The 22,844-nt window shown below is 45.9% G+C and overlaps 1 protein-coding gene across 1 annotated transcript in view; it reads left to right on the forward strand.

Annotated features, from left to right (window-relative positions):
* The window catches only part of LOC308467631 (uncharacterized protein), a gene marked incomplete at both ends in the record, with an annotated part of 178,229 nt that overhangs the window by 54,692 nt on the left and 100,693 nt on the right, over positions 1-22,844 (forward strand). The window contains 2 exons of the mRNA XM_080989367.1: positions 17,380-17,478; positions 18,042-18,167. Coding sequence (XP_080845493.1) covers positions 17,380-17,478; positions 18,042-18,167 — 225 coding nt within the window. The remainder of the gene's footprint in view (positions 1-17,379; positions 17,479-18,041; positions 18,168-22,844) is intronic.

Below are 22,844 nucleotides of genomic sequence, written 5' to 3' on the forward strand. Positions count from 1 at the left end.
AATTAATCCTATTACTTTTCAGCAAAGTAACCAGGTCTTTATAGTTAGATCTGAGATCCAGAAGGTGTTTCGGAATGTCCTTAAATATCTCCACTCTTGACTGATGTATTTCCAGTGTCTTCTGGAAATGCAAACCCAGGATCTTATCCCTCTCTTCTTTTGTTCGAAGAGTGATCAAACAGTCTCTCACCTTCTTTTCTCCTCTTTTTCCAAGTCTAAAGGCGTTCACTATTTTAAAACTGTCCTTTACCAATTCTGGATTCCAAAAGTCTAAAAATTCCTGCATAAGAAATTCTGCCAAATTGTCCTTCTCCACTTCAGGTACCGATCTGACCCTTAGATTTACTTGTTTTTCTTTCAACTCAATCATAGACAGGGTTAACTTATGATCTTCCAATTGTTTATGTAACGGTGGTATTTTCTCTTGAACCTCTTTAACCTCTGTAACAGACGCTGTAGCAATTTCTTTAGCCTCCTCGGCAATCTGACGTGTTGAGGCCGATTCCTCTAATAATTTCTGAATAGTCTCTGTATTAGTATTTACTTTCTGGCCCAAATTATTTAAACTTGCTGTATTTTGATTAATACTTGTTGTATTTTGATTAATACTTGTTGTATTTTGATCAATCTTGTCTGATGCCTCTGCTACTTGTCTACTTATTCTATCCAAAGATTCATTAATTCTAGCCAAAACTTGAGCAAAGGTTTCATCACTTGCCATACCTTTAGTTTTGGGTTGTGCCGATGAGGCTGCTATTGGAGCCCCAGAGGGACCAGAGGTCGAAGCTCTTCTTTGAAGTCCACCTTCTGTTCGCAGTACTCTGCCTGACCTTGTTGCTTGAAACGCCTCTAATTTCTCTTTTCCATCTGCCATACCCCTTTAGATAAAACTCAAGGTCAGTCTGCAGTTAAGTTCAAAATTGTTTTGAAGTGGAAAATTCCAAAAGGGCCGTGTGGGAAAATCCTCAGGCCAGCTGCAATTGCAATTGTATCTAGTTGTAACAAATCCAAGTTCCACTGTAACAGTCATAAAGTTCTTAAATACTTTACTTCTTCTTTAAGTCCCCCCAGTTTATCAGGAAGATAACAATCTATCTTAAACAGTTATCTTAAGACCAGGAGATATCTATCCACAATATTGTATCCAATTTGTATTTCCAGTGCAGGACTAGCTGTCAAAATATATTTAAAGACAGTACCTTTTTTCCAACTTTAAATTGTCTCTGGGAATCCCTTCCCAAGGGATTGAGCGATGGCTTTTATCTTCTTTTTCTCACCTCTTCTTGAAGAAATAACATTCCAAGTTTCCCCCCTTTTCCCTGCAGTTAAGGGAGGAAAAATCCTGGTTAGATGTTTGGATTAAAGTCCGTTTAAACGTCTTTTTCTAAGCTTCCGCTTTCAAGTTCAATGCTTTGTTTTATCTACAACGGAGAGAGGCAGACTTCCTTTTTATACCTCTCCGCTTTCGGCCGAATTCCTTTTAAATTTGTACAGTTCCAATTGCATAAAATCCTACTCACGGATCGTAGATTTTCAAGCCAAATTTCCAAGAAAGAAAGGCAGCGCTCTCCGGTCACAGCTCACGGCTTCACTCCACGGAAGAAGCAGACAGCCCACAGCACAGCGCTCCTTCCCCCGCTCCGATTCCGAACCCGTTGCCGGGCTCTTTCACGGGTTGGGGGGGCGCCAAACGTGCCCGCTGGGTTCCAAGTTCACAGGCTTCCCCCGCCTGTGATTTCTAGGGTCCCCCGCTACGCCGAAGCGGGATCCGACCCTGTTTTCCGCAGAGCGATTTCCTCCGAACCGAGGAAATCCGCCATTAACCGATGGCGCCACCTCCGGAAGTCCATAAACAATACAGTTTGTTTTGCCCCTCCTCCTTGACAAACACACATGGATCAGCTTTGCCCTGGTGAAAACCTAGAGAAAGCAATGTCTCAGTGAGTTTTGTGTTCCAACACCTGGCACTCTGCTTGAGACCATACAAGGACTTCCGAAGACCATTCCCTTCTGTATCTGCATCCCGTCAGGTGGAAGCATATACAGCTCCTCCCCCAAAACCCTGTACAAAAAACCCTGTACAAAAAAGCTGTATTAATGTCATGATGGGAAACATGCAGTTTCTCCTCTGCAGCAATCTTGAGCATCAGCTGAATGCTCTCATACTTGACGGTGGGTGAGTAGGTCTCATGGTAATCCTGTCCTAGTACCTGTGAAAAACCTCTGGCAACCAATCTGGCTTTGTGTCTGACAACCTTGCCATTCTGGTCTGTCTTGGCCTTGAAGACCCATTTGCTGCCAACCAGTCTCATTCCTGGGACTACCGGTACCAGCTCCCAAGTTTGGTTCCTATTCAAGGAATCAACTTCAGCCTTCATGGCATTAAGCCAAGGCTCAGCATCTTTAGAGGTTAACTCCTGAACCTCTTTGAAGCTTGAAGGTTCCCACACCTTCTCTGAGCTACTAAGAACAGCAGTTGCCGTCTTAGCAAACTCATCAGCAAATCTCTTTGGAGGTTTGCCTTTGGTGGCCCTTTCAGATCTGCGTACTATACACAAGTCTTCTTGACTCATCTCCTCCTTCTTAGGAGAAAAGTGACCAATGGTGAACAGTGGTTCTTCCAGTTCATTGTCAGACGCATCAGATGGTCTGACTGAGGCCTTTGCACTCTTGTAGTCTGCTGAGTCATCACTGTCGCTGACACCAGCAGCAGCGCCGCCCACTGAGCTGGAATCCGAACTCTGATCATCATCATCATCATCATCCTCAGCTTCCTCTTTTACCTCAACATTATCTGTTTTTTTCACATCATCTTCATCTTCCTCTGGGTAACTCTGGAAAATTCCCACATTTCCCCCCCACTCAGGATTGTACGCAACACTCTTTGTGAACTTAATGGACTTAGAGTCTGTCATCCATACCCTGTATGAACCTTTTTCGTACCCCATGAACAAACCATGTGCCCCACGCTTCCCAAGCTTGTTGCTCTGTGGGGTGTGTACCCACATGTCAGAACCAAATATTCTCATGTGCTTGACGTAAGGTTTCTTACCAAACATCTTCTCATAGGGAGTACAACCAATAGGTGATGACAGTCTCCTGTTAAAAATGTAAACATACGAGTTCAAAGACTCCCCCCAAAACTTCTCAGGGAGATTGGCATCATGCAACAAGGTTTTCATGCCTTGAAGCAATGTTTGCTTTGCTTGCTCACAAATCTCCCATGGAGATCCAGGACTTGAGAGGCTATGCTGAATTCCCTTCTCAGTCAGGAAAGCTTCAAACTGCCGAGAAGTGAATTCAGCCTCTCGATTAGTAAACAAACAGCCAATGTGTTTACTGTGAGCATTCTCCAACCAAGCACAGAATGCCTTGAACCTAGGAAATGCTTCCGATTTCTGCTGGAGCATAAACACATGAATGTACCTGGAAAAAGAATCAATTAGAAACATGAAGTACCTTGCTCCACCCACAGAGGGCGCAAGTGGACCAACCAGGGCTGCGTGGACTAGCTGGTAGGGTTTGGAAGCCTGCCTGCTAGACTCCTTGCCTTTTGGAGCAACCTTCACCTTGTTCTCTGCACAAGATACACATTTCATGTGAAACTTACAGGGCTTGATGTTCAAACCCTGAACCAATCCAGGCATCTTGGCCAGCGCCTGCCAAGACATGTGACCAAATCTTCTGTGCACCTCGTGAATACATCCTGCATGAAGAACTTTGTTAGTTTGTGCAACACAACAAGAATCAACATTAGACACAGCAGCACCATCGTCATCATAAGTTATACAGAATAACCATCGATAAACTTTGCATGCAAAATGTCCTCTTTGGCTTTCCTGATGACACAGACGCTCCTCTTGAAGGAAATCTCAAAGCCACGCCCAGTCAGCTGTGGGACACTGAGCAAATTGTCTGCTGAATCTGGAACATAAAGTACATCTCTGATGGTAGTGTGCAGACTTGCCAGTCTCACAGTCCCAACTCCTGCAATTCGCAACGTCTTTCCATCAGCCTGGTGGATCTCTCCATCTTGAGGTGTGAAGGAGATAAAAAGGTGCCGATCCTTTGATAGATGGCGGGTAGCTCCTGAGTCAACAATAAATCTGGCTTTGGCCTTTGGAGCAGCAGTGCCAGCTAACAGAACCTTGTTTTCCACCAGCTTGGGCTGCTGCTTGCCCCCCTGCTCCTGGCCATCAAACTTGCCTTCGGCTTTTGGAGAAGCAGTGCCAGCAAACAAAGCCTTGTTTTTCCCTGGTGTGGGCTTTCCACCCCCCTTCTGCTTCTGGCCATCTGCTGGCTTCTGTCTCTGTTTACTTCTGGCCTTCCGGCCTCTGCAAAGATGACCTTGGCTCTCGACTTCCGGGTTGGTGCCTCCAGGCAATGGCAGAGTTCCTCCGATCGGGAGGAATTTGCTCCGCGGAAATGAGGGTCTGACCGCCACGGCGAAGGTGGAGACCCACTGAAATCACAGGCGGGAGAAGCCTGTGAACTTGGGATTCGGCTGGCACCCTTTGCCCTACTCACGGGGAAACCCTGATTTGGGGATCCGGAGCGAAGTGGGGTGAGTGGCGCAGTGCTTCGAATTGACTGCTTCTTTCACGGAGTGAAGCCGCATCGCTGTTGCCGGAGAGCGCTGACTTTTTCCTGTGGACAATTGGATTTTAAACAACTACCCATGAGTAGAACGGAAAATTAGATCCTTAAATTCATTAATTTGGCATCGAAACGGGAAGGTTCTAAACAGGAAGTCCGCCTTCCTTTTTTGTAAACAGATTGAAGCAAAAACTTGCAAGTTAAAGCCTTGGAAAGTTTATTTTTGTAAAGGATTAAATCTCCATCGGTTAAAACTATTAAACCCCCCTTGGAAGCAGGAGAAGAGGGGGGAAATTTTGGACCTAGTGAGCCTGCAGGAGAGAGTGAAAAACCAAATTACCACTGCTCCGAACCTGGAAACGGGCTGCCAGAAAGAGTGACTTTTTTGACAGCTAGCAATAAGAGAAATATATTGTTTCCATTGTACTCATCTGTGTTTAAAAAGTGGGAAAAGAAACTAACTTTATAGTTTAAATTGTGTTTGAAAGGATTGATACAGTGGTGCCTCGCAAGACGAAATTAATTCGTTCCGCGAGTTTTTTCGTCTTGCGGTTTTTTTCGTCTTGCGAAGCACAGTGTCGGAAAAGTTTTGGAAAAGCTTCAAAAATCACCAAAGTCTTCAAAAACCTCAAAAAAGGCTACCACACCACGTGCTATGAGTTGCTCCTCGAAGTCAAGTCGCAACTGTATTAACGGTTTTAAGAAAAAGGAAACAAACTTGCAAGACGTTTCCGTCTTGCGAAGCAAGCCCATAGGGAAAATCGTCTTGCGAAGCAACTCAAAAAACCAAAAACCCTTTCGTTTTGCGAGTTTTCCGTCTTGCGAGGCATTCATCTTGTGAGGTGCCACTGTACAAGTGGAGACTGTTTCCCTCTAGAGGGAGCTTTTGAAACTGTTACAAGAGTGGAGCTGGGGTTTTTCCAGTCGCAAGATAAGAACTGTGTGAAATAGAGATTGACCTTGGACTTTAAGAATGTTGACAGAAGGAGCTTTAGTGACTGTATTATGTAAGATAAGCTATTCGTTGGAACAGCTCCACAAGAAGATGGATGCTATGAATACCAAGCTTGAGAACTTGGGACAAAAAGTGACTAATTTGGAACAAAAACTGACCATTAATACAGAAATTGTTCAGGATTTGACACAGGAACCTACCTTGACAGGACAAACTGGGGAGAAGACGAAGGAGAATGTTGGTGTTGTTAAACCTAAAATAATACAAGTGGAAGCCCCAGTTTTACAGAGGCAAACTGAGGACTGTAATTGGAGGCCTTTTATGAATGAATATAGAAAAAGTCAGAATTTGAAGATTGGAGCCCTGCTTGGATTGAAGAAGGAAGGTTGGATAGACTCTTTCAAGCAGAGATTTGTGGGGGCCTTTGGATCTGGAGGAGCCTTGAAACATGATTTGAGACATTGTATGGACACTGGTTTTAGCTGTGGAGAGTTGGTTGGTCTGTCGAGAGGGAATGGGGGCATGGTTGGATCGCCCCCCCCAAGACCTGAGCTTCAGCACCCTCCCTATCAAAGAATATGAAGAAAAACTGCAGAAGGGACTTGGAAAAGATTTAAGAGCCTCGGACAGAAGATCTCCAGGTTGATGAACTATATGGAATGGACGGAAATGACTGGCAGAATCCGAGACCAGGGAGAAGAGATGGTGGTAGAAGATTGGGAAAGTTTAAAGTTTATATATAGAAATATTGTAAATTTAATGAGTGTTAGAAAATTGTTGGAATGAAATTTTATGGCTTTAGCAGAAATGTTACAAGGAGTTAGGTATAATTAAGTATTTCAGTATTAATGGAAAATAAGGTACAAAATATGTTAAGATATTCATAATGATAAAAATAGAGAAAGATGGAAAGGGATTGCTGAAACAAGTAATAGAAGTGGAATACAAAAAGGGAGGTGAGAGGAGGTCAATGAAATAAGGGAATGAAAGATAGAGTAATGAAATGGTATGGTATATGTTTTTAAATTGTTGTTCTTTTGCTTTGTTTAGGTTAATGTGTTAAGGTTGTGTTTTGTATTGTCTATTGTATTGTTTTTTCTTTTCTCTCTCTCTTTTTTCCCCTCTGTTCTATTTTGTCTTTTTCTTTTGCCTATTTTCTTCCTTTTTTTTTCTTGTAAGTTTTAAAAGCAATAAAGATTATTTAAAAAAAAAAAGATGACCTTGGCTCTCATGGGAATCAGAGCTCTCAGCTGCTGACTCCTTGGCTCCCCCTTGAGGCTGGAATGCTGCCTGGAATGACATCACAGTCAGCTCCCCCTGCAGCTTGCAACCGGTGCCCTCTGCATCCCTGCAATCACTCTCGATCTGGGAAACAGCCAGGACCTCCAACGCAGTCAAACTCTGGGCTGGGATGACCGGCAGATGGGCTACTTTCAAAGCATTCCACATCTGACGTGCTGTGGTGTTGCCAGCCAGTGTTGATATATCCTCCAGAGAGACGGATAAGACTAGAATCATAGAATCATAGAGTTGGAAGAGACCACAAGGGCCATCGAGTCCAACCCCCTGCCAAGCAGGAAACACCATCAGAGCACTCCTGACATATGGTTGTCAAGCCTCTGCTTAAAGACCTCCAAAGAAGGAGACTCCACCACACTCCTTGGCAGCAAATTCCACTGTCGAACAGCTCTTACTGTCAGGAAGTTCTTCCTAATGTTTAGGTGGAATCTTCTTTCTTGTAGTTTGGATCCATTGCTCCATAGACTATTACGTATATGGCCCTTGAATCTTGGGCCTTCCATCTATCTGTCAGAGGAACTGGAGGGGCTTCACACACAGTATGCCACACTCCAAACTGTCGTAGTAGACTCTCACAGCAACTTGCCCAAGTCTCATAATTGTGCCTGTTCATAAATCACGAAGCCTGCTTGGCTGGACTCCCAGGCTAATTAGCCAGCCGGACATCAAAGTCTCTCTGCCGCGGCAACAGAAAAGCCTTAGTTTCGCTTTTCCCCACATACCTCACAGCAGTCTGTCGCAGTCTTACTCTCCTGTAAGTGCCGTGAATCTGGGCCCGAAACCTGTTGTTGGGATACTGCCAGGGAGACAAAGGCCATCATGCCTCCACGCCGATTCCGGACGATCCATCGATCTCTCGTAGATACAGTATCAGTCAATTAGCGACACGAGCCTCAGAAATAACATGCCACATTCCAAGGCTGGTGCACGCTCTTTCAGCAGAGTTCGCACAGTGAAAGATGCACTCAGGAGAGCATGATTTACAACTTTATTCAGCGTTGATCAGAACAAAGAAAAAAAACATGACTGCCTGCTTCGATGTTCAGGCGCAGAGAGAGACAAAAGCTATGTACAAAACATAAACTTCCTGTGAACAGGAAATACGCAGGCTGTGACACAACAACCTGCTCCCTTTTTAAGGTGGAACGGAAATATCCTAACATATGTTGTAAATAAAGTATTAATTTTTTTTTAAAAAAGAGATATTAACTGATATACATGAAATTTCAGATATAGCTTTATAATCCCTAGTGTAGTAAGATAAGACCTTTGGAGCAGGCATTTTCAAAAAAGAGTTTTTTATGAACTGCCCTACTGTGCAAATCACACTCCCCACAGCCCACCAAACCGTGGACCACAAGGAAATGTGTTGCGAGCCAGATGTAGGCTTCAAGTTGCCCACTTAGGATTTAGATCAACAGAATAGCTAACCCTAGTGACGCTTGTTTCATCAGCTCCCCCCCCCCTTCTTTCACTGCAGCAAAACCAAAAGATTTTGCTTCCTGTTTGATTTAAAACAGAGTTTCACGTTAACATCTGAACTTGGGGAACTGTGCCTCTTTAAACTTAAATGTAAAGGCAGAATCAAACCATAATGAAGGACAAGCTGCACAGCCTAGGGGTCCTTTTGGACCCATGGAGGCGCAGGTCCATTCTGTGTCCAGCGCAGCTCCATCTGGGACGCAGGATGAGACCCTCCCTGCCCGCGGACTGTTTGGCCAGAGCGGTGGATACTCTGGTTATCTCCCGCTTGGACTACTGCAATGCGCTCTATGTGGGGCTACCTTTGAAGGTGACTCTGAAAGTGCAATTAATCCAGAATGCGGCAGCTAGACTGGGGACTGGGAGTGGCTGCCGGAACCATATAACACCGGTCCTGAGAGACCTACATTGGCTCCCGGGACGTTTTCAGGCCCAATTCAAAGTGTCGTTGCAGACCTTGAAAGCCCTCAACTGCCCAGTATACCAGAAGGAGCGTCGCCACCCTGGACGCCGGGGTCCCTCTCCCGAGGGTTGTCAATATTAAGAGGATGCCAGCAAGGTTGAACCTTTCTGTAAAATAAAGGATTTAAATTAAGTCTTACTGAGACCACATAACCCCAGTCCTGAGAAACCTGCATTCATAGAATCATAGAATCGGAAGAGACCACAAGGGCCATCGAGTCCAACCCCCTGCCAAGCAGGAAACACCATCAGAGCACTCCTGACATATGGTTGTCAAGCCTCTGCTTAAAGACCTCCAAAGAAGGAGACTCCACCACACTCCTTGGCAGCAAATTCCACTGTTGAACAGCTCTTACTGTCAGGAAGTTCTTCCTAATGTTTAGGTGGAATCTTCTTTCTTGTAGTTTGGATCCATTGCTCCGTGTCCGCTTCTTTGGAGCAGCAGAAAACAACCTTTCTCCCTCCTCTATGTGACATCCTTTTATATATCTGAACATGGCTATCATATCACCCCTTAACCTCCTCTTCTCCAGGCTAAACATGCCCAGCTCCATTAGCCGTTCCTCATAAGGCATCGTTTCCAGGCCTTTGACCATTTTGGTTGCCCTCCTCTGGACACGTTCCAGTTTGTCAGTGTCCTTCTTGAACTGTGGTGCCCAGAACTGGACACAGTACTCCAGGTGAGGTCTGACCAGAGCAGAATACAGTGGCACTATTACTTCCCTTGATCTAGATGCTATACTCCTATTGATGCAGCCCAGAATTGCATTGGCTTTTTTAGCTGCCGCGTCACACTGTTGGCTCATGTCAAGTTTGTGGTCAACCAAGACTCCTAGATCCTTTTCACATGTACTGCTCTCAAGCTAGGTGTCACCCATCTTGTATTTGTGCCTCTCATTTTTTTTGCCCAAGTGCAATACTTTACATTTCTCCCTGTTAAAATTCATCTTGTTTGTTTTGGCCCAGTTCTCTAATCTGTCAAGGTCGTTTTGAAGTGTGATCCTGTCCTCTGGGGTGTTAGCCACCCCTCCCAATTTGGTGTCATCTGCAAATTTGATTAGGATGCCCTTGAGTCCATCATCCAAGTCGTTGATAAAGATGTTGAATAAGACTGGGCCCAAGGCAGAACCCTGTGGCACCCCACTAGTCACTCTTCTCCAGGATGAAGAGGAACCATTGATGAGCACCCTTTGGGTTCGGTCAGTCAGCCAGTTACAAATCCACTGAGTGGTAGCATAGTCAAGACCGCATTTTACCAGCTTCTTTACAAGAATATCATGGGGCACCTTGTCAAATGCCTTGCTGAAATCAAGGTAGGCTACATCCACTGCGTTCCCTTCATCTACCAGGCTTGTAATTCTGTCAAAAAATGAGATCAGGTTTCACTCCCAGAATTCACTCCCAGGATGTTTCTGAGCTCAATTCAAAGTGTTGGTGCTGACCTTGAAAGCCCTCAACAGCCTCAGTCCAGTAGACCTGAAGGAGCGTCTCCACCCCGGACGCCGGGGTCTGTCTCCCAAGGGCCTTCTGGCGGTTCCCTCCCTGCGAGAAGTGAGGTTACAGGGAACCAGGCAGAGGGCCTTCATGGTGATGGCACCCGCCCTGTGGAACGCCCTCCCACCAGATGTCAAGGAAATAAGCAACTATCTGACTTTTAAAAGACATCTGAAGGCAGTCCTGTTTAGGGAAGTTTTTAATGTTTGATATTTTAGCGTGTTTTTAATATTCTGTTGGGAGCCACCCAGATGGGCGGGGTATAAATAATATATTATTATTATTATTATTATTATTATTATTATTATTATTATTAAAGTTTAATTATCAAAGGCAGAATCAAACCATAACGTAATATAAACAAACCCCAGTTTCCTGAGTTGGATGTAACAGCAGACTGGTTTCTTTAAAATTTGACGTGAAATCTTCCGATCTCGTGGCCATGACGGAGAGGAAGGCGTGTGTGCCCTTGAGCCTCAAATGGGAAGTCATTGACTTCTGAACTGTTGAGGGAAATTTATGATTGATGTTTTCATGTATTTTTACTCTTTTGTTGGAAGCCTCCCAGAGTGGCTGGGGAAACCCAGCCAGATGGGCGGGGTCAAAATAATAAATGATGATGATGATGATGAACCAGCCCTGAATCTGGGCAGGTGGTTCATTCTCTACTTGCCGTAATTGCCCTGAGCCCCACTGTTCCTGTTATTTTGTGGGATTGGGACCTAGGAAGTTGCCTTCCCCGCAAGCAGACAATTGGCCTGTCCAAGTCAATACTCTTCATACTAAGTAGCATATTAATTTCAGATAGGGGTTTTTCCAGCCCTACCTGGAGACCCCCAGGGGTTGACCCTGGGGTGTTCTCTGCATGCGAAGTACCATGTTTTTCTGTGTATAAGACGCCCCCCAATGTATAAGACAACCCCTATTTTTGAGCGCAAAATTAAGAAATAAACAATGGCAACATTCTGTGTATAAGATGACACAAAGCTATCAGCATACAGGGTTGTAGGCAAATAGAAAGGGTAGTTCACAGGCCCTGTCAATTAAAAAAAAAGTGGTTGAGAAATTTCCACCCCGAGAAATAATTGCTTTCTGATTTAATTGAGAACGTGCTTCCTGTTTCCATCTACATGGCGTTTTATATGCAGCGCCATTCAGATTGAAGAGCATGATCATCTTCTGTCAATCTTCATAATTGGCTTGATTGACATACTGTTTTTTCTGTGTATAACATGCCCCCATGTATAAGACGCCCCTTATTTTGGGGGACTCCGAATTAAGAAAAGGGGGGGGGGAATTGTATCTGTGTATAATACGATCCCAACAAAATGATTAAAATACAATAGTGCGTCAAACATTAAAAGCTTCCCTAAACAGGGCTGCTTTCAGATGTCTTCTAAAAGTCTGGTAGTTGTTTTTCTCTTTGACATCTGGTGGGAGCATGTTCCACAGGGTAGGTGCCACTACCAAGAAGGCCCTCTGCCTGGTTCCCTGTAACTTGACTTCTCGCAGGGAGGGAACTGCCAGAAGGCGCTGGACCTCAGTGTCTGGGCTGGATGATGGGGGTGGAGACGCTCCTTCAGGTATACTGGGCCAAGGCCATTTAGGGCTTTAAAGGTCAGCACCAACACTTTGAATTGTGCCCGGAAACGTAGTGGGAGCCAATGTAGGTCTTTCAAGACCGGTGTTATGTGGTCTTTGCGGCCGCTCCAAGTCCCCAGTCTAGCTGCCGCATTCTGGATTAATTGCACTTTCAGAGTCAGCTTCAAAGGTAGCCCCACGCAGAGCACGTTGCAGTAGTCCAAGTGAGAGATAACCAGAGCATGCACCACCCTGGTGAGACAGTCTGTGGGCAGGGAGAGTCTCAGCCTGCGTACCAGATGGAGCTGGTAAACAGCTGCCCTGGACACAGAATTGACCTGCACCTCCATGGACAGCTGCGAGTTCAAAATGAATCCCAGGCTGCGCACCTGGTCCTTCAGGGGGCACAGTTACCCCATTCAGGACCAGGGAGTCCTCCACACCTGACCGCCTCCTATCCCCCCAAAATAGTACTTTTGTCTTGTCAGGATTCAATCTCAATCTGTTAGCGGCCATCCATCCTCCAACCGCCTCTGGACACTCACACAGGACCTTCAATGCATTCACTGGTTCTGATTTAAAAGAGAGGTAGAGCTGCGTATCATCCGCATACTGATGAACACCCAGCCCGAACCCCCTGATGATCTCTCCCAGCGGCTGCATGTAGATGTTAAAAAGCATGGGGGAGAGGATGGAACCCTGAGGCACCCCACAAGTGAGAGCCCAGGGGTCTGAACACTCGCCCACCACCACTTTCTGAACACGGCCCAGGAGGAAGGAGCGGAACCACTGTATGACAGTGCCCCCAGCTCCCAGCCCCTCTAGACGGTCCAGAAGGATGTTATGGTTGATGGTATCAAAGGCCGCTGAGAGATCCAGCAGAACTAGGAAACAGCTCTCACCTTTGTCCCTAGCCTGTTGCAGATCATCGACCAGTGCGACCAAGGCAGTTTCAGTTCCATGATGAGGCCTGAATCCGGACTGGAAGGGATCCAAATGGTCCACTTCTTCCAGGCGTGCCTGGAGTTGTTCAGCAACCACTCGCTCAATCACCTTGCCCAAGAATGGAAGATTTGAGAATGGGCAATAGTTGGCCATATTGGTCGCATCTAAAGATGGTTTTTTAAGAAGCGGTTAGATAACTGCCTCTTTCAGTGGGTCTGGCAAGGCTCCCTCACATAGAGAAGCATTCATCACCCCGGCTGGCTTTTATAAGCCAGGATGGGCAACTTTATGAGCGACTTTATCTGCAAAAAACTTTGCAAAATTATTGCAGGAGATCATGTGGCTTGTACTGGGCCCTGATGGGGCAGGTGGTTCTGCTAAATTGCACACCACCTGAAAGAGTCTCCTGCTGCTGTTTTCTGCAGATGCAATAGAGGCGGTGGAGAAAGTCTTCTTCGCCGTTGCTGTCACTACTTGGTAGGCTCGACACTGAGCTCTAACCCATGTCCGGTCAGATTCAGAATGAGTTATCCGCCACCGGCACTCTAGCTGTCTCAGTGATTGTTTCCTTGCCCTCAGCTCCGAAGAAAACCATGGGGCTGTCTGGGCTCCATGCAATCGGAGAGGGCGCTTCGGAGCCAGACAGTCAATAGCCCTGGTTAACTCCACATTCCAGCGGGCCACCAGGGAATCAGCTGAAAGGCCATCAACATGGGATAAAGCATCCCCTACCACTCTCTGGAAACCATTTGGATCCATTAAGTGGCAGGGGCGGACCATCCGAATCGGTCCCACCTTCCTGCAGAGGGGAAGGGTCACGGAGAAGTCCAGTTGCACCAGGAAGTGATCTGATCATGGCACTTCTTTAGTTTCTTTTTTTTAAAAAAATAATATTTATTGAAAATTTTAAGATTACAAAAAAAAAAACAAAGAGAAAAAAGAAGGAAAAAACAAATAACAATTCAAAATCAAAAAGCAAAAGCAAAGCACATAATACATCAAAATCAAAAAGCAAAAATAAACAGAAAAATTTAAAAACAGATCCAGTATTCTCAAATCCTTAACTGTCATTACCTTATTTCATCGACCTCCTCACACCTCCCTTTTTTGTATTCTAGTTATTAATTATCTCAGCAAATCCTTTCCATCTTTCATAATATTCTGTCATTAAATTACCTTGATCTATTTTAACCTTGTCTTACCATAAAAAACCTTAAAACTTAAAACTTAAATCTTATTTATACCAATTTCTCATAACCATAACATATTCTTACATAATTCTTTTTAACATTTCTGCTAAAGACAAATAATTTCGTTCCAACATTTTTCTAATACTCATTAATTTTACGAAAATTTTCCTAAATGAATTTTTAAAAACTTTCTTCCAATCTTCTTCCAACGTCTCTTCCTCCTGGTCTCGGGTTTTGTCAGTCCTTTCTATCCCATCCATCTAGTTCATCAACCTGGTAACCTTATGTCCGAGGCCCTTAAATCTCTTCAATGTCCCTTCCGCAGGTCTTCTTTATATTTATACCTGTACTTTACTTTGTCTTCTGCTCCTTTCATTCGTGGAGACTCCAGCTTAACGATATTTTTGTCCCTTCTCGACAGATCAGCCCCTTTTCCATAGTCAACACTGTACTCCATGTGGTATTTAAAAGCATGTTTCAAGGTCCCTCCAAAGTTAAGGGCCCCCACAACTCTGAACTCCTCCCGGCCCAAAGCCAGACTTGAAAGGTCAAAACATCCCTGCATAGGGGGGTCTATCCAGCCCCCCATCTCCAAACCAAACAAGACTCTATCTCTCCAAATCTGGCTTTTTCCAGGTTCATTCGTCAGATCCAACAACTCATGTTCCTGCTGGGCCACAGTTCCCTCCATCTCTGCCTCCCGAGGTCCAGCAACAACCTCCTCCCTCATCTGATCTGTCAGAGCACACTCCTGGATTAATTCCTGAGTGGGTTCTATATAGATACCCACTGCCTGTCCAAAATTTCCAATTGCAACAGTCATCAAATCCGTCTTCTCATGTAGCTGTTCCAATAGAGCACTTGTCTTGCAGAAGGCAAGCACCAGAGCCTCTGAGTACATTCTTGTGCAAGGTCAAAGTCTGATCCCACGATCTTAATCTATTGCAGCTGCAAAGCTCCCCAGTTCAAATTTAATAACAGTTTCATAAGCTCCCTCTAGGGGAAAAAGCTTCTATTTGTATCCATCTCTTCTTCTTCTTTTTTTTTTTTAAAAAAAGCAGATCTAACAACAAAGTTTCCTTTTTCAGATATTTTGTCAATATTTTGTTCCTTTTAGATGCGAAGGGGAACAATGGAATCAATATGTTTCTCTTCTTTTAACTATCTGTCAAAAACGTTTGTCTATAGTCAATGAACTTCCCAAGGATGTCTGTCCTGACACCCCGCTCCCAGGTTCAAGACGGTGGAAAATTGCTTTTCTTTACTCTCTCTTCTGCAGGTTTAAACAGTCCAGAAAAAATTCCCCCCTCTTCTCCTGCTTCCAAGGGGGGGTTCAGTAATTCTGAATGATGAAAATTGATCCCTTACAGACGATTTTCTAAACTCTAGCTTGCCGTGTCTTTGCTTTAATCTATCTACAAAAGCGGAAAGGTGGACTTCCTGTTTAGACCTTCCCGCTTCAGTGCCAAATTAAAAGAAATTTCTTAATCCAATTTTCCGTTCTACTCACGGACAGTTATTTAAGATCCAATTGTCCACAGGAAAAAGTCAGTGCTCTCCGGCAACAGCAATGCGGCTTCACTCCATGAAAGAGGCAGTCGATTCAAGGCACCGTGCCACTCACCCCACGTCGCTCCGGATCCCCGAAACCGGGGTTCCCCGCGAGTAGGGGGGGCCCAAAGGTGCCAGCCGAATCCCACGTCCACAGGCTTCTCCCGCCTGTGGTTTTTGATGGGTCTCCGCCTCGCCGTGGCGGTTCAGACCCTTTTTTCCACGGAGCGGGTTCCTCCCGATCGGAGGAAATCCGCCATTGCCAGAGGCGCCAACCTGGAAGTCCATGGCACTTCTTTAGTTTCACTTCTACTTAGTGTCAGATCACCAACGTCCATAGAGGTGAACACCAGGTCTAAGGCATGTCCGTGGCTATGAGTTGGGGATAGCCCCATGGAGGCCATGCTTTCCATGATGTCCCGAGTGGCTCCTTCTAAGGTCGTGTCGGTGTGGATGTTAAAATCCCCTAGGACAACCAAACTAGGTGTCTCCAGGAGAACATCCGCCACAACCTGAATCAGCTCAGGCAGAGAAGCCTTGGTACAGCAGGGAGGTCGGTACACCAAAAGGAATCCTGTACTGCCCCTATTGCCCAACGTCCAGAACATGCACTCAGAGAACTGGGTCTTCTCAATAGGATGCCTGGAGCAAACTAAGGACTTCCTAAAAACCACTGCAACCCCCCCTCCCCGCCCACAAGGCCTGGGTTGCTGTGTGTAAGAGAAACCTGGTGGACAAGCAGCGGCGAGGACAGGCCCATCTGCTTCATCCAACCAAGTCTCTGTCACACATGCCAGGTCAAGTCCTCCATCCACGATCAAGTCGTGGATGACAGCCGTCTTGTGAATCCTTGACCTGGCATTGCATAGCAGCACCTCAAGGTCATGTGGTTGATTCCAGTGTCCTTCTGGTCAAGCCCAGACCCGGAGGCAGGGATAGTCCTCAAACAATGACTAAACCTGCCTCCTCATTAATGACATGGTTTGGTCTTAGTGTAACTCCTCCTCCTACCTGTGATCACCGAGATTGGTTGTCCCAGTGCACCACTCCCCCTCCCCCCGGGGAACCTGCCCCAGCCATTTTCTTGGCTGGGACCCACTCCCAGGCAGCCCTGACCCCTCCCTTTAAAAACAAAATAAAACCTATTAAACAAAAACAAACAATAAAGCAATAAAACCCCAAAACAGTAAAAGTTACAAACATACCAAAATTATACAAATTCCCAAACTCGACTAAACATCCATCCCACCCCCCCCACCAGAAATAATTTTAAAAGGTAAAAAAGAAATTTAAAAAACATTTTAAAAAGAACTCTGCGCTATTCTGAGTTCTCCTGGGCAGCAACAGCAGCAGTCCTTATGAGGCCTGTCAGGCCCTGCCCTGGCCAGGTGGTGAGTGGCAGGAATGGGACCCTCAGGCACTCAAGCAGGGGAGTCGTCCTGGGTAGCTGTACCTGTATAGCTATATAATCCCTAGTGTAGTAAGATAAGACCTTTGGAACAGGCATTAAAAAAAAAAGTTTTTTATGAACTGCCCTAAGAGGCAACCTGCCCTGCATGATCAGAATAAAAAGGGCAGAACTGGAGGACAGGACAAATCAATATGAATTTAGGGATAGGGCAGGCAATGGGTGGGTAACTTTAAGGCATACATTTCAAGCGGTGGAACCCTTGAGACAAGGGGGTGAGTTGGAGGCTGGGGGCCACAGACGAGTACAGTGGTACCTTGGTTCTCAAACGCCTTGGTATTCAAACAGTGAAAACCTGGAAGGAAGCGTTCAGACCTGGAGGCAAAGCTAATCATGGCCCAGTTTTATCCTTGCAGGCTCAACTAAAAGAAGTTCTTCATTAAACAGACTGAATAACAAAGTTCCTCCAAATTCTGAGCAGCCAGAATCCAAAGGTTTGCAAGCGGAGCAGAAAGGTGCAAAAATCAGATTTCCTCCCCCCCCCCGCAAAAAAACCAGGATAAGTGGGGAAATTGGTTGCTAGTGAAAGCCGTTTTTTAAATAAACTCTGGTCTTATTGATAAGAATGTTTAATATTCAAATACAACAGCAGTCCACTGTTAATGTAAAGCACATCAGTCCACCAGGATCTTTGCCTGCATTAACTACATTAAGACGAAAAAGAAATATGCAGGCATACTTAACTTCAGTGGGGCTTCTGCAGGAGGACTGTATGTCTGTCATTTGTGCACTAGTGGTGCAGGGTGGCTGAAAAACAGATTTTTAAAACATCTATTTTTACCTCTTTCTTGCTTTGATCTAAATTGGGCTTTAATTTTTTAAAATTATCGAGCTTCCCTTAAGAATAACGTGTTTTAAATCATATGTGAGTGTAGGTTCTCGCTGTCTCTCCACAATGTTCTTTCTTTCGAAATGAACTTTGACTTGCGATAGCCCCCCGTCCTTTCTTTCGTTAGGCTGCTTGCTTCGTTTTTGGATTTTCTGTTGCAACCCTCTTTGGTTTGTTCCTGCCCTTCAGCTCGCCATTCCCAAGTCAGTCCTCTGGAGAGCCACGTGCTCAGCTGCCTGCTCACCCCCACCCAGGCCTCCCTAGCTAGGAGTAAAAGTGTCGCCACCTTGTCAGCTGATGGCAAAGATCCCTCAGGTAACAGGGCACCAGGGTGGATAAAAATCAATGATTTTTAACACATTTGATGTGGGCCTGCCGTTGCACTTCATTATGAGTGGTGCGTCTGGCCAATGCACTTACTAAACCTCTCCTTCCAACTCAATGAAAGATATAGCAAGGACAGACAAAAGGGGTTCGCCGTAGAAACATCAAAATGAAAACCTAATCCAGGCATCCACAAACTCAGCCTTCCAGCTGTTTTGGGACTACAACTCCCATCATCTCTAGCTAACAGGACCACTTTTTTTGATTTACAGTAAATTGATTTTTTAAAAATTTAAATTGGATTTTTAAGATAAAATGCTTTTGGAGGAAAAAATCTTTCCAAGGATTTCGTTTTAAGTTACATTCTAGTCAACAACAAATTTTCGCTGTTTTTTGTGTTGAATATATGCTATATGGCATGGGTAGGCAAACTAAGGCCCAGGGGCCGGATCCGGCCCAATCGCCTTCTCAATCCGGCCCGCAGACGGTCCGGGAATCAGCATGTTTTTACATGAGTAGAATGCATCCTTTTATTTTAAATGCATCTCTGGGTTATTTGTGGAGCATAGGAATTCGTTCATTTCCCCTCCAAAAAATATAGTCCGGCCCCCCCACAAGGTCTGAGGGACAGTGGACCGGCCCCCTGCTGAAAAATTTTGCTGACCCCCTGTTCTACATGAATGAATGGGAAAGACTCTGGAGAGAAGATATTAAGTTCACTGCACATTATAACTTGAAAGAAAATGGGATGGAAATGTTTTCTTGATGGTACCTGATCCCAGGCAAACTGGCCAAACCGTCTAAAACAGGCTTCCTCAACCTCGGCCCTCCAGATGTTTTGAGACTACAATTCCCATCCTCCCTGATGATGGGATATAATCTACAACGAAGAAGGGCATGCTCTGGAAGTCCAGGTTTGACAGCTGTTCCTCTTCAGAGCAGAAGGAAAGGGCGGACCCTCTCCGTGTACGCAGGATAGTGGACTGGGAGTCTTAGCCTGGGTAGGCAAAACTCATCCCTGTGTCACGGGATGTGCTCCTATCTGGCCCACTTCGCAGAACATGAGACATACAGTGGTACCTTGGTTCTCAAACACCTTGGTTCCCAAAGTGTTCCGGTTTTCGAACATTTTTCGGAAGCCGGACATCAAATGCGGCTGTCGGCTATTGTTTCCGAGGTGCCCGTGCCAATAGGAAGCCGCGCCTCGGTTTTCGAACATTTCGGAAAGTCAGATGGACTTTGGAGGGGGGTTGCCAGGCATCCATTTAGCCTTTTATCTCACTCATAATGAAAAAATTCTTTTTGCAAACAGTTGCATATTTAATATTGTCTCCAATCTTTATAACCAACCATCGGTTAGCTCCTGTTTCTCTTAATTAGGGAGGTATTTCAGATATTCTGGGTAGGCACCATTTTCTTCTTTGTTTTTGTCTTTAACAGGGATTTCAAATCTGCGAATAAGTCCCAATTATATATAAAAGTCCATCTGTGCTCACTTTTTAAAGAGCAATTTAGGCTCTTAATGAGGCTTGGCATGCAGAACCAATTGTTAATGTTAGAAGAAGAAAAAAACATACCAAGCCCCTCCAGATTCCAAACATCATGATGAGGATCTCTTTGAAGTTCGATCTTTTACACCAGAGACTGTACATACTGAAGGTTTTTTTCCAGCTTTGTCAGTTCACAGCATGTCTGTTTGTTTTTCAAATCTTTATATTTTCCCAAACAGATGCGTCCGGCTATGGGGTGGCATTGCAGGAATGTCAGTCGTCCTTTGCTCCGTGACCCAGTGCCCCTGCCGTCTGCCACATCAGCAATCTGGGGCCAACCGCGGGTCGTCGAGATAGTCCTCCCCTGCCCTGGGAGGGAGGCTGCCAGGGCTAATTACCCCCATATCAGCCCTGAATTATCGGAACGGCTGGAGTCCAATCATGTGGGACTCCGCCATTTCCCACCGCCGGAAACAGGAAGTGATTGATTAATTGATTGATTGTGTGACGGGAGAAATGGATCAAAGCCCCCCATCCAAACAATGACTTTAGCTACGGATGGATGGATTGTGTGACTGCAGAAACGGATAGAAGCCCCCCATTGTCACGGTCCAGGTTACGGGCAGTCAGAGTCCCAGCTTGGTACGTCGGGACCGGGGTAGAGGTCGAGAAGCAGGAATCAGCAGTCCAGGGGTCAGGAAGCCAAGAGTCCATGAATCAGGAAACCAGGAGTCAGGAAGCAAAGAGTCCGAGGGTCAGGAAACCAGGAGTCAGGAAGCCAAAGCACAGCTAGGCGGGTAGCGTGTTGCTGTGGCAAAGAGCCAGGGGGAAATGCTGGTCTTATATACCCCTCCTGGCCCTTGCCACCAGGTGCTACGAGTCTTCTGTCAAGCCTCACCTGTGCTGCCGTGCCTTGCCCTTCCAGGCCAAACTCAGGAAGGCCCTAGTCCTGCAAGGCCCTACCAGTCACAGGGCCTGGCTCCTGCACGCACTCCTGACATTACTCCCCCCAATAGGAAAACGGGGTTCCACCTCCGTTTAAGGCCCGGGCTTGTCTGGGAACTGCCAGTGAAGGGCCCGAACCTTGGCAGGTGCGTGCAGGAGGTCGGCCGGTTCCCATGATCTTTCCTCAGGCCCATAGCCCACCCAGTCAATTAGATAGTGGAGCTTGCCACGGAGCTGTTTCAAGTCCAAGATCTGGGCAACCGGGAACTCCTCATGGCCGTCAACCTGGACTGGCGGCGGCGGGGCGATGCGACCCGGAAAATAGTTTGCATGGCAGGGCTTGAGCTGGGATACGTGAAACACTGGGTGGATCTTCAGGGAGGGGGGAAGCTCCAACTTGTAGGCGACCGGATTGATCTGCTGCAGGATGGTGAATGGTCCCTGGTACCTGTAGTCCAGCTTAGCCGAGGGAATGTCCAGTGTGGTGGTGCTCCAAGGACAGCCAGACCTTGTCCCCTACCTGGAACGAGGGCCCCTGATGACGCCGTCGGTCAGCTTGCGCCTTATAACACTGGGGAACAAAAAAATTTTCATTTTCTGTTGCACGAGATTTTTCAACTGTTCTTATATGTTCTTTCAATGCTGATTTCAAATCTGAAATCAATTTCCGTGTACATGCTATAGTTATCTTTCAATTTCTGACTTTTGCCGATATGCCGTATTTACACTGGGGATAAGTGGACGCTGACACGTTGATCTACCCTAACCACATGGTAATTATTGTTTTGCAAACTTAATTTTTCTTTATTTTTACAGTTTTGTAACCTAAATATTTGTATTTTTCAGATCGGACCATGGCTTCTTCAAGTAGACAAAAATGTGTAAACAAAAAAAAATTGTTCCCCAGTATACTGTGTATCCCAAGGGAATACATTTTTTTGCATACCTCCAACTGTACATAGATATAAATGTCATTTTCAATGCTATACATGTCATGTTCAATGCTATATAAGTCACTCACATTTATACTCCTATTGTACTACTTTGACTATGTGTTTAATAACATATTGAATTCTTGCATTGTGAAAAACAAAGATTATGGTGAAAAGTGAAAAACATGAATTGCAAAAAACCTAGAGCTTACCGAACAAAACCAACTTCAGATATGAAATCAGCATGTCGAAAGTAGGTTAGAACAACTGTAGGTGTCAATGCAACAAAAATTTTGTTCCCCAGTGTAATCGGCCTTGGCTCTCTCTAGGTGCTGTACCAGGTCGGCTTGTGTCTCCTGAATGTGGGAGACCTGATAATTGGCAGAAGGCACGAGAGATGCTGCCAGTGTGCAGGGGTGGTGGCACGGGTGGTACCTGAAGTTGGCATAGAAAGGGCTCTGTTCCGTGGAGGCATGGCAGGAGTTGTTGTAGGATAACTCAGCCAATGGCAGCAGATCCGACCAGTTGTCCTGATGATAGCTCAAGAAGCAGTGGAGATACTGCTCCAGAACTTGATTAACCCTCTCCGTCTGGTCATCTGTTTATGGGTGATATGCGGAGGAGAGTCGCCTTTCGATACCCAGTCCCTTGAGAAAGGCCATCCAGAACTGGGACGTGAACTGGGGGCCTTTCTGAGATCACCGTGTCCAGGAGCCCATGTAGCCGGAATACGTATTCAAGAAACAGATGGGCCGTCTGCTGCGCTGTGGGGAGGCTTCGGACCGGGATAAAGTGTGCCGTCTTGGTGAGTGAATCCACCACCACCAGAATGTCCCTTGGACACCGGCAGGTCCATGATGAAGTCCATAGAAAGCATTGACCATGGTCTGTGGGGGGGTGGGTAACGGCTGGATGAGTCCCAGGAGTCTCTATCGCGGCACCTTGGTCCGAGCACAAATCTCACAGGACCGCATATATTTCTTAATGTCCAACCGAACCCCTGGCCACCAGAAGGCCTGGGACAGTAGCTGCAGTATTTTTGCGTACCCGCGATGTCTGGCGATTTGTGCGTCGTGGCACTGCTCAAGGACCTGGGTCCGGAGCAGCCCCTCCAGAATGTAGAGCCGGCCGTGATGGTACACACACCCATCCTGAACATCAAGCGGTGCACCCCCCAGTCCCGAAGGCACCGGGACGGTATCTAACCGGTCCTTGGCAAACGGATCCTGGCGCACAGCTAGGCAAACCTGTCCCTGAAAGTCCTGCTCCCAGGTTCCTTGGAGGAAATTGTTGTTGTTTTT

The sequence above is a fragment of the Podarcis pityusensis genome (genome assembly GCF_964106645.2).
Source record: "Podarcis pityusensis genome assembly, chromosome: W".
NCBI lineage: Eukaryota > Metazoa > Chordata > Lepidosauria > Squamata > Lacertidae > Podarcis > Podarcis pityusensis.